Source organism: Saxophila tyrrhenica (genome assembly GCF_035928015.1).
Source record: "Saxophila tyrrhenica strain CCFEE 5935 chromosome Unknown scaffold_2, whole genome shotgun sequence".
Lineage (NCBI taxonomy): Eukaryota > Fungi > Ascomycota > Dothideomycetes > Mycosphaerellales > Extremaceae > Saxophila > Saxophila tyrrhenica.
The window spans coordinates 258532-272345 of NW_027041734.1; the positions used below are offsets into that span (position 1 = coordinate 258532).

Consider the following 13814-nt stretch of genomic DNA (forward strand, 5'->3'; position numbering starts at 1 on the left):
GGATAGACGATACAGTATTTTGCACTCGTTCTCACAATGTAGACAGCTTGCATGGTTCAGTGTCAGTCAGTAATGTACATTATACAAAGAAGGCTAAGGTATACACTATTCACATATCTGTACACTCCCCCCTCCTCCCCGATCCATCATTCCCATCCCTCATCCCCTCATCTTTTACCATTAAGCAATACCATCAATATGCTCATGACACTTTTGCTCCTTGAGAACGCCCCGGTGAACCGCAAATACGACCCCTCTCCATCTCCTATTCCCGGGATCAAATCATATCCATCCCCCCTGCACAACCTCCCTTCCCACCACCTCCACCTCCCCCATCTCACTCGTCCGCCTCCGCTCCAGCACCCAGCGCGGTGGCCCAGAACCATCCGGATCCCGCTCTTGCACGTACGTAACCGAGTCCGCGCCGCTGCTATTCCTTGAATGTCCGTATGCTCTGCCGAGGGTATTGGAGTGGGAGGCTTTGCGGACGGTCGTCGGGCTCTGCACTTCCTGCCCACTTCCAACACCACTAGTAGCTGCGGAAGCTCGCTTCGGCGTAGCATCCACACCCTCCCTCCCCTCCTCGGCCACAGAAAACGGCAAGTGTCCACTGCTCGAAGCCGAATGCGGACTCTGCCCCAACTGCCCTTGCGAGCCCTCCGAGCTCTGACTCCACCCCACCGCCATCGGCACGCCACCCACCCCCGAAAAATACCCCTGCAAACTACCCTGGCTCCCGCGCCCCTCACTCCTCAAGCTCCCCTGACTCCCGCCCCCTCCACCAGCAAAAGCCGCGCCTCGCAGTCTACGGAGTTCTTCAAAACTCGTCACCACGCCCTCACCCTCTACCCCGACGAGTCCAGGGGATAAGGGTGGAAAGCGCGCCGCGCTGTGTGAGCCCCAGCCGCCCGCGCTCGCGGGGCCAAATACGAAGGAGTTGCGGGTTGAGAATTCGCTGCGTTCGGTGATGGGTGTGAGGTTCGGTTCACGGAGACTTTTCTGCCGCGCCAACCCATCATCTCCCTCTGCTCCAAAAAAGCCGCCATTAATCGCTTGTGGTTCGGCGGGGACGTTCCTACCGCCGCCGGATTTACTCTTCGAGGCTTTGCCCCTGGAAGTCGGACGGGAGCGGGCGAAGAAGCCGAATTCCTGCCCATAAAAACCGGCATCATCGGAAGCGAGGGCGGAGGCGTTGGCGGCAGAGATGATGTCGTCGTCTTCGTAGTCGAAGTCGTCGTAGGAGTCGTCGAGGTCGTCGTTGGGGATGGCGGAGGTGGAGTCGTAGGTGCTGGAGTAGGCGTCGTTGGGAGCGGTGCTGGAGTTGCAGGGGATGCCGTTGGTGGAGTCGTAGCCGTTGGCATTTGCGTAGACGTTGTTAGAAACGCCATTGGACTGGAGAGCGTCGGTGGAGAAGTCCAGCTCACCGGCGGAGAAACGGCTGGTGTCGAAGCCAAAGTCAAAACTCAGCTTAGGCAGGCTGTAAGGCGCTCCACCGCTCACGACATCGTGACTCTTGTCTCCTGCAGTCGTATTCTCATCGACCATCTGCGCAGCTCCTCCTGCTGCCTCCTCCTCTTCCTCTCCTCCCGTAGAATCACTCCTCCCCAGCTCCATATGGGACCTCACACTCTCCGTCGCCGAACTAGGCGCCCGCACAAACCTCCCCTCCGCAGCAGCCCGATTCGCCGCCTCAGCCAACGCAGCATGATACCGCGTCAACCGCTCCTGCACCCGCTGCGCCTCGCCCCCCAAATCCTGCTGCGCAGGCAGCGGAGGCGCCCTGCTACTCAGTCCCAACCTCTTGGCGTCCTCGCTCGGATTTCTGCGTGGGAGGAGACTAGGATCGACGGGTCCGGGGCCGGCGTGCAGGGGAAGGTCTTCGAGTAAAAGGCGGGAGTCTCGTTCGCGCGCTCTGAGAGGGTTGGGCATGGCGAAGGAGGGGTAGGGTCCATCGGAGCCGAGACTTGTGGCGTGCTGCTGGTGGTGGGTTGGTTGTAGTAATGGGTTGAAAGCCGGAGGCGGCGGCGGCGGCGGCGAGGTGTGCGGGATGCCATTGCTAGTCGGCCGAGAGGCGGTGTTGTTGTTGTTGCGGGCGAGGAAATCGTCATCATCAAACCTCTCCTCCCCCACCACCTTCCCATCCGCCGTTCTTACCCCATTCCTCCCAGCACCACCACCCACAGCGGGCGAAGAAGCTGCATCAACATCCTCCCCAAAGCCCCCATCGTCAAAGTACATATCATCATCGTCCATCGCTCTCTCACCCTTCCCAGCGGCGCCAGGTTTTGCTCCAGCAACGTTGACCAGGGGAGAGGAGTCCCGCCGTCTCCACTCCCGGTCCCAACCCCCAATACCACGAGTAGCAATCGCCGGGGAAGCCTTCGCGCTCTCTTCAGCCGTCCAATCCACATCATAGGGTATGGTTTCGGAATCCCTCGTCCTTCTGTTCTCCTTCCTCTCGCCTCCCTCCTCCTTGGCCCTCGGAGGTCCAGCAACAGCAGAGTCGCGCAGAGGTCCCTGCAGTCCCATACTCCCCGGCCGTGAACTCGACGCAGAATCCCCGAACCTGAAATCACTGAATCCACTCAGTCCTAGCCCCGCGCTCAACGTCCTCCTGTCCGAAGCGGAAGAGGAGCTGTTCTCGCCGAAAGTACTGGACGACATGGCAGGCGTGTGCTGCGAACGCGTCTGTGTATGTGTCATGCGGCCGTTGGCGTCAATCATCGTGGTGGCGAAGGGAAGGGAAATGGCGTTGCTGCTACTCCCGCCGCTGGACCTTTGCTGGCTCTGGTGCGTCATGCGGCCATCCGCATCAATAGTTGTCGTAGCGAAGGGGAGGTCGATCGCCCTCGCCCCACTTCCACCACTGTCCCTGCTTCTCTCCTGGCTCTGCGTAGAAGCCGGCGCCATATCTTGCGAAGACAGTGAATGTGCTCCAGCAGCAGCTTTCGGTTGCATATAAAACCCGCCTGCCCTTGGACTCATCGGAGAAGCTGTGTTGGCCATCGAAGGCCGTCGCTCGCCTTCGGCGCCGCCGTCCTCATACCCCAAGAAATCCTCATGCATCCAATACGGCTCTTCCTCTTCATCCTCCTCTTCACTATCCCCGTCTTCGCGATCATTAACCATCATCTGCAAAGTGGTGGACGTCCTATTCTCATGTCCATGTCCATGTCCAGGCTTGGTAGGTTTAGTGGAGGATGGCGTGGTGGCGGCACTGGCAGGGCGGTAGAGAAAGTTCGCCACGCTCGCTCGGTCTTTTCGTTTACTTTCCGTAACGGACGGCGGGATCATGGCACTCGGGGCCGTCGACACCGGCCTCTGACTTGCGTGGTTCACCGCATCCCCCACCCCCCGGTCCTCGTCCTCAGAGTCCCGATCATTCAACCCCATCATCTCCATCTCGTCCAAATCATCCATAGCGTCTTCATCGAAATCCTCCTCACTCCCATCATCACCCTGTCCAGCCCCTTGCCCACCTCGACCGTTCTGAGGAGCAGCAGCCTGTATACCCATCCGCTCCCTCACCTCCCGCGCCTTAGCCTCCAACGCCCTCTCCTCCTCCGCACTACCGAGCTGGAAACTGAAGCGCGAAGCATTGCTCACATGGTGCTTGGGCACCCCGCCATTACCGCTCTTCCCGCTCCCAGCGCTCCGCGCAGCGCCCCCGCTCCGCCGCGCATGTCCGACCGCGGAACGGCGTTTCTCCACCAGCCTCGCCCCAGCGCCGGGTTGCGCAGTGGAAAAGCGCACGCCCTCCGCCACCATCGGCTCCGGCGTCGGGGCGTCGGAGGGTAAGTCCATGTCCGGCGCTGAGGTGGAGGGGGAATTGATCGTGGAAAGGGGACTGCTTGCCCTTGCGCCCGCTCCTGCTCCCGTCCCCAAACTCGCAGCGGCAGCGGCAGAAGTCCCACGGGCAGGGATCTCAGGCGGTTCCCTCACCGGCGCAGGCGCAGGCGCGGGATGGGACGGTATAGTGATAGAAATCGGCGGACCACCCCTCTGCGTTTCCGTCTCCGTCTCCGTCGTAGAAGCGAATTTCGGCATCGCCTGTTCGGTAGAAGAGAAAGGCCGTCCGGTGGACCAGGTGTCGCTGAGGCTGCTGCCGATGCTATTCCCGCTCTTCACCCTGGATTTCCTCCGCTGCTGCAGCTCAGACATGGCGCTGCTGCGGTCGGAAGACGAGGGCTGCGCGGACGCGGAAGAGATGCGTGGATCCGAGGTCGAAGGCGACACAGGGCTGATGTTCTGGCTCAGACGCACATCGGCGAGGGCAGAGGTGACGGGACTGACTCCCTCCCCCTCGGACGCTTCGCCCCCGGAGAACCGCTGTCCATAGCCCCTTCCATCTTCCGGAACAACGCCGCTCCGCCGCGCAAAAACCGGCAGCACACCACTCTCGTTACTGCTAACGCCGCTCTGTTGAGACAAGAACGAAGCGCGTTGGAGGAAATCCTTATTCTCCAACCGCTCGGCCTGCACTCTGCCTCCTACCGCAGAAGCGGAGTCAGCGGGTCCTGAGGTGTCGTTGAGGTGTTCCTGGAAGAAACCCGTCGTGCGCTTGGAGCTGGTCTGGGAGGTGCTGGGGTTGTGGTTCGGCGAGCGCGCGCTCTGCCTCTGCGTTGTGGTAGCTGGGAAAGTCGAGTTGGAAGGCGAGCCCACCGGCGACGCCAAAAACGACTGATGCGCAAACGTCAACTTCGGCCCCCTCTGCAGCAGTGCCTCCTCCCCCTCCTCCGCCTCACCAGCCACAAGCCTCCCCACCCCCAAGCTCTCCTCCATCCTCTCCCTCTCCTCCTCCCGCTGAAAAGCCAAGTACTCGGCGTCATTATAGCTAAAACCCCTCATGAACTTCTGATCCCTCGGTCTTGAAAAATCATGCACCCCCGCGCCGCGGATCCGCGGGTCGTAGTCGTCCGGTATGCGTGAAATGCTTCCCGTGGCGGCGACGTGGCGTTGGCGGGCGAGGGCGGCGGCCTGGGCGGCTTTCTCCGCCGCGCTGGTGGTGGGGTTGGAGGAGTCGTCTTGGGCGCTGCGGCGGCGGGAGAGGAGGGCGAGGGGGTTGAGGAGGCGGGTTTTGCGCTTTTCTGCCTTTTCGGAGGATTTTGGTGGGGGGTCGGTGGGTTTGGGGGTGGAGTCGGCGCTTCGCGGGAGGGCGGAGGAGTGGTGGGTGGGGATGTTGACGCCGCCGATGGATGAGGGGGTGTGGCTATGCCCAGCTGTCTTTGGTCGTGTAGTGCCGTGTTGGGGGAGAGGAAAGGAAGGCGATGTTTCTTGATAAGGTGTTCCTACCGTCTGGATAGGACCGTTGTCTGTGGCAGCCGTAGACTTGGAAGACATGGTACTCCTCGCCGTTGAGCCGGAATAGTTCGTCGGTGCATGAGAAGGCAGCCGCTGGACTGTATTTCCAGCAGGTGATGATGAGAAATACGTCTGCGGACTCTGCCGGGAAGCTGTACCCGAGGCAGGCGACTCCGCGGTCACCAACGGACTCCGCTTGCTGAAGTTCGTCTTTGCCGAAGGCGAGCGAGCTTTGACAGACAAATCTGGCGAGCTCTGCGCTGGCTGTAATGGAGGCGGTCGTGGAGGTGCAGCCGAGGGCGGACCATACGGTTTATCCCTTGCGTCTATCCATGCCCTCGTCATCGCCGGCGTACCTGTGTCGAAGGATGGCAGTGCTGGTGGTGGTGGCTCTCTCGACGGGAACAGAGAAGACTCCATCTTTATCGGAGTCGAATCGCCTCCACTGGTTGCCGGACGAGACGTTGTCTCTCCTCCCGTCGAGACCTGCCGTGGCGTCATTCTCGGTGTACCCGACGAGCTCGAAGGTCTTGATATGGACGAAAGATCCGGCGGCGGCTCAAAGCCGAAGAAAGACTTGATCCTGCTCTTCCGTCTGCTCTTGCTGCTGGATGTAGACACATTATCGCTGTCGAATCTGGCAAAGCTTGGCGGCTCCGGCGGTGGAGGAGGCAGTGGAGGTGGATGTCCTATCGAAGACGCACTCTTCTTCTTCTGCACCTCTCTCGCACTCCCACTGCTTGGAGGTCGTGGTGGTGTCGACCCTTCCAGCTCCACCCCTCCTTCACTCGCCAGCGAACTCTCCTTGCTCGCCACTCTTCTTATGGGCGGCAGCATCGGAGGAGCCAGACTCATGCCCGTCTTCCTGTTCAATGTCCCATCACTCGTCTTTGGCCGCAGCTCTCCTTCACCCTCCAGACTCGATTTATACGGACTCTGTGTCGACAATGCAGGACTCGGGGGCAGTTCGAAGTCAAACGTCATCTGCAGCGGACTGACCAATGGCTTCCCACTCCCACTCGAAGTCGTCCTGGTATGCGGTGCTGGCGGTAGAGGTTGCGCTGGAGGGGTCGGTCGTGATTGCGCCTGCTTCTGTTGCGATTGCGGTGGTGGTTGAACGGCAATCCCTAACCCCTTCTGGGTGGCCAGGTCCTGCTGTTTGCGCTTCTTGGAGAACATCTTGCCCTCGTGTTACACCGCGCTCACATATGGGTGGTCTCGAGTCCACCGCGCCGAAACGTCGGAGTCGTGGGTGTAACACGCGTCTAGGTTGATGCCCGTCGTCGTCGATCTCAGCATCAGATCTGGACGGCGCATGAGTCGTGGTATGGACGCCGCGATAGGGGTGTTTCTCCTCTTCTGCGCGTTATCGCCTTGCTGTCACTCTGACACGTGAAGCCGATAACTTTCCTGGCTCTCCACTCTTTCCGCCCCAGTCAATCACTCAATCAATCAAGCTCTCTCCCACGTGCGTCTATCCACTCGGTGCAACGCAATCACCTCTCCCTGCTTTCCCCAAACGTATCTCAGACACAAGCATGGACAGTCGATCACTCTCGTCGCAGATCTCCAACCACGCCAGACCCCTAACTCTACTACTTCTGCCCACGTTTAACCAGAATTGGAGCAATTTATCCAACACGTGAGCGAACCAATTATAGACGCCGATAGACGAGATGGCGCACATGGGCTGGCTTTACGTTTTCCCGCTCCGCTCTAGGCATGGGAGAGTGCGGGGGATGGGAGAAGAAGGAAAGCTCGAGGTGATGTAGCGAGGTAGATGGACCTCACCTGAGCTGAGTGAGCCATTGGACAATACCATACGGACAGCTTCCAACCACCACTCATAAGGTCCACATGGGGTAGAAGACACGGACAGGTCAACCAGCAAATCTGTCAGAGAGTCAACAGCTCGAGTGTAGGCTCTGGCGCATCCCGACATCGCCCGCCCAGTCCAAGAGAATGAGAAGAAATAAATAGCCAGACCACACTCCCAATAGCATGAACAAGGCCTCCGAAACGACCCCACGATAAAGCAGCAAAGATGGCCCCCTCAATCGTCCACCTCCCCAACGGCATGACCCTCACCGTCCAACCCGTCTTCGGCGGCCTCTCCTTCAAAACCAACGACCTCACCTCCCCGCACTCCGCCTTCCCCCCGGGCTGGACCATCATCCTCAACAGCGAAGACGACGCCGCCGACCACATCCCCCCGACCGCCTCCATGGCCGCCCATACCCACGCCGTCCACGCCGAGAACGATCCCACCACCCTCCCCAAAAAGCAAGACAACAAGAACCACCATGTCCACCGCTTCCGCAAGCCGAGTCTGCATAATGATCATTTGTTCATAAGCAGTATCTCCAACCCGAGTAGTTCGGAGTTCAAACCGAGTTCGAGTCCGACGAGGAGTATTGCTATGATGTTGTGGGCGACGCTGTGGTGGTACTTTCATCAGCCTGAGCCGGAGCCGTGGTTGACGACTGCGGCGTCGGTGGATACGCCGTTGGAGGGCAGACCGAAGGGGGAGTGGAGGGTGAATATCAATCGCGAGGGGATTTTCAAGGGGAAGCATTTGCTGCCGAAGCTGGAGAGGATGGGGTTGATTGCTTCAGAGGACTCGAGTGTGGGGTTGGATCCGGAGGATGGGGTGGGGAATGCTGGGGAGGGTGAGTACTATTTTACGCGCAAAACATCCCGGCTGTTGGAGCTCTGTTGATATGGAGCAATGCTGACCATGCGGACGTATGTCCAGGCTGGACGAAAATGTTCGTCTCCCGCAAATCCTTCTGGCAACTCGACCCGCGCATCTACCTGTTCACCCTCAGCCCCAACCACGCCTCCTCCCCCTTCCCCTCCGTCTCCCCCGCCTCCTCGCGCCCCGCCTCCCCCAACCGCGGCGGCGCCTCCACACCCACCCACCTCCCCCTCGGCACCCGCACCCCAGACCACGAACCCTCTACCCTCTCCACCCTCGGCTCCGCACCCCCTCACCCCCTAACCCGGCACAACACCCCACCCGGCCCGTACAGCAGCTCCTCCCACCTCCCGACCTTCTACCCCCCGCCTCCATTACAGTATACCCGCACCAACGGCCTCCGCCACCCCATCCGTCCCAAACCCCCGCGGCAAGGCGAAACGTTCTATACCCGCTTCATCCCCTCGCTAAACCAATACCTCTCTCTCCGCGTCGCTTCACGCAGCAGACAGCCGTGCGTGCATCGCGGCCCGACCGCCACGGGGCCGACGCAAAACACCGAATTCCGCGTCCCTCGCTCTGGCGCCGCAGGCGCAGCCACAGGAAGCGACGCCCTGGTGCCGACGCTCGGGAACATGGGACTCGCGGACCGCCTTTCCACGCCCCCACCCCCCGGCTCTTCCGGGGGAGCCGGGGCGGCGGGGGAAGACACCCCCACGACCTCAATGACAGACGAACAACTCCTGCACCGCTGGATGAACCTCCCGCGCGTCTCGCACTCCTGGGGCGAACACGGCCCCTTGTCCCACCAAGCAGCCTTCCTCGCTGCCAATTTAACCTCCACTTCCTCCTTCCCGGCCATCGGACTCTTCGACGGAAAACCATTCGCCTACTTCGAGCTCTACTGGGTGCGCGAGAGCGCGCTCGGCGCGGCTTTAGGACCGGGGGAGGTCGGGGAATGGGATCGCGGGATCCACTGTTTAGTCGGCGAGCAGGAGTTTAGGGGGTGGGAGAGGGTGAGGGTTTGGCTTAGTGCGTTGGTGCATTGGTGTTTGTTGAGCGATATGCGGTGTGCGGGGGTTTGGATGGAGCCGAGGGTGGATAATTTGAAGTGAGTACTTATCTTACCCTGGAACGAAGTGAAAGGGGCCCTTCAAAAGGGTCAGGGGAGGGGAGGGGTTCGAGGGATGCTTTTTTGCTAACAATGGGACAATAGGTTAAAGGACTATTGTGAGCGCGTGGGCTTCCACAAGCATGGCGAGGTGGGGTTTAAGCATAAGCAGAGTAATGTTATGAAGATCCGAAGGGAGGACTGGGAGGGGCCGTTTTTGTGATCCGAACTACTCCATGGACGGGGGCGAGAAAAGGAGAGGGGGGTTAGTGGTGAGGGATGCGTGCTGGGATCTGGGCATATCCTGCTCTGCTCTGCCTCGTTTTGACATTTGCTGAAAAGATGTAGTTATATCAACCGAACACCCCCGCGTCCACTCTACACTCTTCCTTCCGCCTTTCCCTCGATTCCATGTTGCCTTGACCGTGGCGGAGGCCAAAAGACGCACGCTCACGCTGCGCATCGTTACCTGAACCTTGCCTGGAGCTCAGAGCTGCAACGCACTCGGAGCAACTATATGTGTCTTTGACGACCGTGAAGCATCATCAAACAATGTGGAGTGCCGATTTGCTTCTCCGAGCCCGACTTCTTCGTCCACGAGTAGAATAAGGTAACTGGTATGTCATCAGGAGAGAAGATTATGCTTTGTTAAGCACTTCGTCTCATCTCACCGTCTGCCGGACAATGTGATCAGGTAGTTGGCATCGTCGCATTGACAAACCCAGGAATCCCCCGAACTACATTATTTCACCTTCCAATCTGCGAAATATCAGGTCGACACTTATGACAATGAGTTGACGGGCAAGGAGTATTGATTGAGCCTTGCTCTGTGACTGCGATAGCGAAAACACTACGTTGTATCGAACGGATTTGTCGAGCTTGTCGTGTAGAGAAGAGAACATAGGGCTGTCGCTACTAGTCGACCGCAACACCATCGAGCAGCTTCTCTAATCTCACAAGAGATCTTGCAACGCAGAAGCCAACTCAGTGCTTCGCTCTCGCATCTGCCAGTTCGAAGCGGCAAGCAAGCACATGTTAATCTTTCCACCTTCTGCCGAACGATGTAGCATCCTGATCGAAGCATCCTTCCTGCCCCCGGATATTATCTATTCTTTCCCCCTCCCTCTCCAGTCCGTTTCCAGAATCTCCGCATGACGATCAAAAGCTTGCTGTCCCGATCCTCCACCTTCCGACTCTTGACCTAACCTCACTTGCTTTCTTTAGTTAGACCAGCAACACGAGGTAGCATGGAGACCCCACTTCATGCAGGAACAAGCAGAATTTCACGCCCTTAGCGCATGGAGGAGCTCGTGGAGGTGCATGGTCGTTGACCCTCATGACATCTTCACCGTTCATGCTGCTGCGGAGAGAGGAGAGCGAGGAGCGGAGTCGTTGGAGGTAGGGTACCGTTATTTAGTAGCGTCTCGTCCCGTGGTAAAGGTTTGGTAAGCTTTTCTTTCACTCCTTACTAGTCAATCCCACAGTACGTTTCCTATTGTGAAGCAAAGAAAGCCCCGGACAAGCAAGGCAAGATGAAGACCTCCGCCAGTCTCTCCTCGCTGCTGCTCGCAACAACTACATCAGCTGTCCACATCCCCCGCCACGCCAACACCACCGAATACTCCGTGAAGACACCACCCTTAGACACGCCGTGGACCTACGAAGTCGGCACGAACCCATGGCCCGAGTACCCTCGTCCGCTGCTCGAGCGCTCGCAGTGGAAGAACCTGAACGGCGTCTGGAGACATCAGAATGTCTCGAGTCTGGATGCGGTGAACAGCCCTCCGGTTGGCCAGACGCTGGAGAATGCCGTGCTGGTGCCTTCGTGTTTGGAGAGCGGGTTGAGTGGTAAGCATTGCACCAGGCAGGAGTTGAAAGGTGTGAATGATGCTAATGGGGTGAATAGGCGTGCAAGGCGAGTATATGCTTTACAATTGGTACTCGACCGAGTTCACGGTGCCTTCGGACTGGACTGGTGAGAATGTGCTGCTGAATTTCGGGGCAGTGGACTATGAGGCCACGGTGTTTGTTAATGGGAAGAAGGCCGGCTTTAATCGTGGAGGGTACTTTGCTTTTACGTTGGACATCACCAGCTACTTGACTAGTGGGACGAATGAGCTGTATGTTGCACCTATGTTAAGCAGATTTTCGGACAGTGCAAATGTTGACAGATGGACAGGCTGGTCTTCGCCCACGACCCAACGGACAGCGATCCATACGTGATCCCTATTGGCAAGCAGACGTTGAACCCGTCCCATATCTTCTACCGACCATGCTCTGGTATCTGGCAAAGTGTGTGGATCGAGTCGGCTCCGGCGAACTACATCACTGAACTTAACCTCAATGCGGACATGAATGGCAAAGGTGAGTTGCGGGCGAGCACAACTGAAGAGTACTCGACTGACCCATCTGCCAGTGAGCGGCTCCATCACAACATCTACCAACACCAGCACCTCCGTCGAGATGACTTTCACCCCTCGAGGCGGCTCCGGAAGCAGCGCAACGCACAAGTGCACGAGCGGAGACTTCTCTTTCACCATCGACTCGCCGCAACTGTGGTCTCACGAGTCCCCCAATCTGTACGACATCGATATCAAAGTCGGTCAAGATCAGGTCAAGTCCTACACTGGCTTCAGGACGGTCAGTCGCGGGGTGATTGATGGTGTTGAGCGTCCATTGCTCAATGGCGAGTTCGTCTTCTTCATGGGCACGCTCGACCAGGGGTATTGGCCCGATGGGCTTTACACCCCGCCGAGTTATGAGGCTATGACTTATGATCTCAAGACGTTGAAGAAGATTGGGTATAATGGGTTGAGGAAACATGTGAGCATCTTTTCATCAACATGACCGCAAATCTGTTCTAACTGTCTGCCAGATCAAAGTCGAAACCGATCTCTTCTACAAGGCCTGCGACGAAATGGGCCTGCTCCTGATCCAAGACATGCCCTCTCTCCGCCCCTCCCAAACCCGAACCCTCAAAGACTGCACCGAAGAGACCATCCTGCCCAACAACGCCCAGCAAGCCGAGTTCCAACGCCAGCTCCAGGTTTTGATCAAACAATTCCGCAACTACCCCTCCATCATCACATGGGTCATCTACAACGAAGGCTGGGGCCAAATCACTGACCCTCCATACCCAGAGTTCGGCCTCACCGACTTAGTCTTGCAACTCGACCCTACCCGCCTCATCGACGCCACGACAGGATGGTACGACCATGGCGCCGGCGACTACTCGGATAACCACCACTACGCGAACCCGCAATGCGGCTCGCCGTTCTACTCCATCCAATCGTCGCCCTACGACCCCTCACGCATCGGCTTCCAAGGCGAGTTCGGCGGCATCGGCAACAACGTCAGCATCGAGCACCTCTGGAACGTGCAAGAAGCGATCGATACGATTAATCAGACGTACGAGATCGATACGACGCTTGCGGCGTGGAACTACCGCGGGCATGAGTTGTTGGGCGAGTTGCGGTATCAGGTGCAGGAGTATGCGTGCAGTGGGGCGGTGTGGACGCAGACGACGGATGTGGAGGGGGAGGTGAATGGGATGTTGACTTATGATCGGAGGTTCTTGAGGCCGGATCTTGCGCAGTGGAATGCTGATTTTGGTGCGATTTATGATGCTGCGGCGGGGAGGTCGAATTCGAGTATGAAGCTGTTCTAGTCATGAGATGGGGAGTAGAAAAAGATGAGCGCCATCATTTTCTTGTCTTTGTAGCAGCGATCCTACTGTTTGAGCCATCTCTTGGATGATATGGGCTTCAGTACAGGATGAGCGCGATTCAAAGCGTTCCTCGTCGCCTTGAGTGCTTGACGAAGGTCGTGATACCTTTCGCGAGCAGAGCTGTTACGCAGACATCCCCTGCTGTGTGACCTGCAAGTCATCTGTCCTCGGATCTTGTCGCACCACTTCTGGATGGAGATCCTTTGTGACCCTTGACAAGGCGTAAAAGGTCGGCTCGTGAACCGACGGTACGGACGCCAACGTGTCACTCCATCTGCCTCACTAGGTCAGCCCTATCGCTCTGCGTGACATTGTCGAAGGGGTCTAGGGCAGAGGAGAGGAGGTCATGCTTTGGTGGCGCCGAGGGAGCATTTCGCCGAGACAAGCTTTCGTCTGTGCATCTCTTTTGCACCTCACTCTCCTTTGATCATGAACAGACTTCTAAAGATTTGTCCGATATTGCTTCTTCTTTGAGCCTTTGCCGTATCGAGTATCATGTTTCAGGGTCTTTGTCGTCGTCTTGAGGCAGGGCGCCGCCGAAGACGGGGTCACATCCGAAACATCCACCCCATCGCGAGACACGCATCAGATGTCGTGAGGGGATGGTCCTACACCAATGTCACAAGGCGTTAAATGACCGAAGACAGTCCTGGTGCCACCGTCACACAGCCAACGGGTACCTGCGCCGGCTGGCCGGCCTTGCCGAACGGGTGCGAGTCTTCATTCCAATGCACGCACTTCAGCGCGACGACGCGGTATCTCCATTCCCGACTCTTGGTGCTCGTTACCAGGCGAACAGAACGCTTGAAAATCGTGTCACTAGCAGAACGACTGGCCGAGTTGGCATCGATGATAAGTCAAAGAGTTAGGTCAAGTTACACAGTTACCTCTGAGACAGCAGCATTCCTCCCACCACCGGGCGAGACGCATCACGCTCTTACTGTCCGACATCACTTCCACCTCACTCCTTCGACCAC

General features: G+C 58.2%; 3 protein-coding genes across 3 annotated transcripts; 2 read left to right on the forward strand and 1 right to left on the reverse strand.

Annotated features, from left to right (window-relative positions):
• Nucleotides 1-282: 282 nt before the first annotated feature.
• On the reverse strand, nt 283-6480 carry LTR77_001147 (uncharacterized protein; the record flags this gene model as incomplete). Its single annotated transcript, XM_064798409.1, has 1 exon — nt 283-6480. The coding sequence occupies one exon, from the start codon at nt 6478-6480 to the stop codon at nt 283-285; it is 6198 nt and encodes a 2065-aa protein (XP_064662736.1).
• Nucleotides 6481-7345: 865 nt separating this feature from the next.
• On the forward strand, nt 7346-9114 carry LTR77_001148 (uncharacterized protein; the record flags this gene model as incomplete). The annotated part of the gene is made up of 2 exons (XM_064798410.1): nt 7346-7970; nt 8057-9114. The coding sequence occupies 2 exons, from the start codon at nt 7346-7348 to the stop codon at nt 9112-9114; spliced, it is 1683 nt and encodes a 560-aa protein (XP_064662737.1).
• A 1528-nt stretch (nt 9115-10642) lies between these two features.
• On the forward strand, nt 10643-12777 carry LTR77_001149 (uncharacterized protein; the record flags this gene model as incomplete). Its single annotated transcript, XM_064798411.1, has 5 exons — nt 10643-10958; nt 11017-11230; nt 11290-11474; nt 11527-11933; nt 11986-12777. 5 exons carry the CDS (start codon nt 10643-10645, stop codon nt 12775-12777), a joined length of 1914 nt encoding a protein of 637 aa, XP_064662738.1.
• Nucleotides 12778-13814: the final 1037 nt, after the last annotated feature.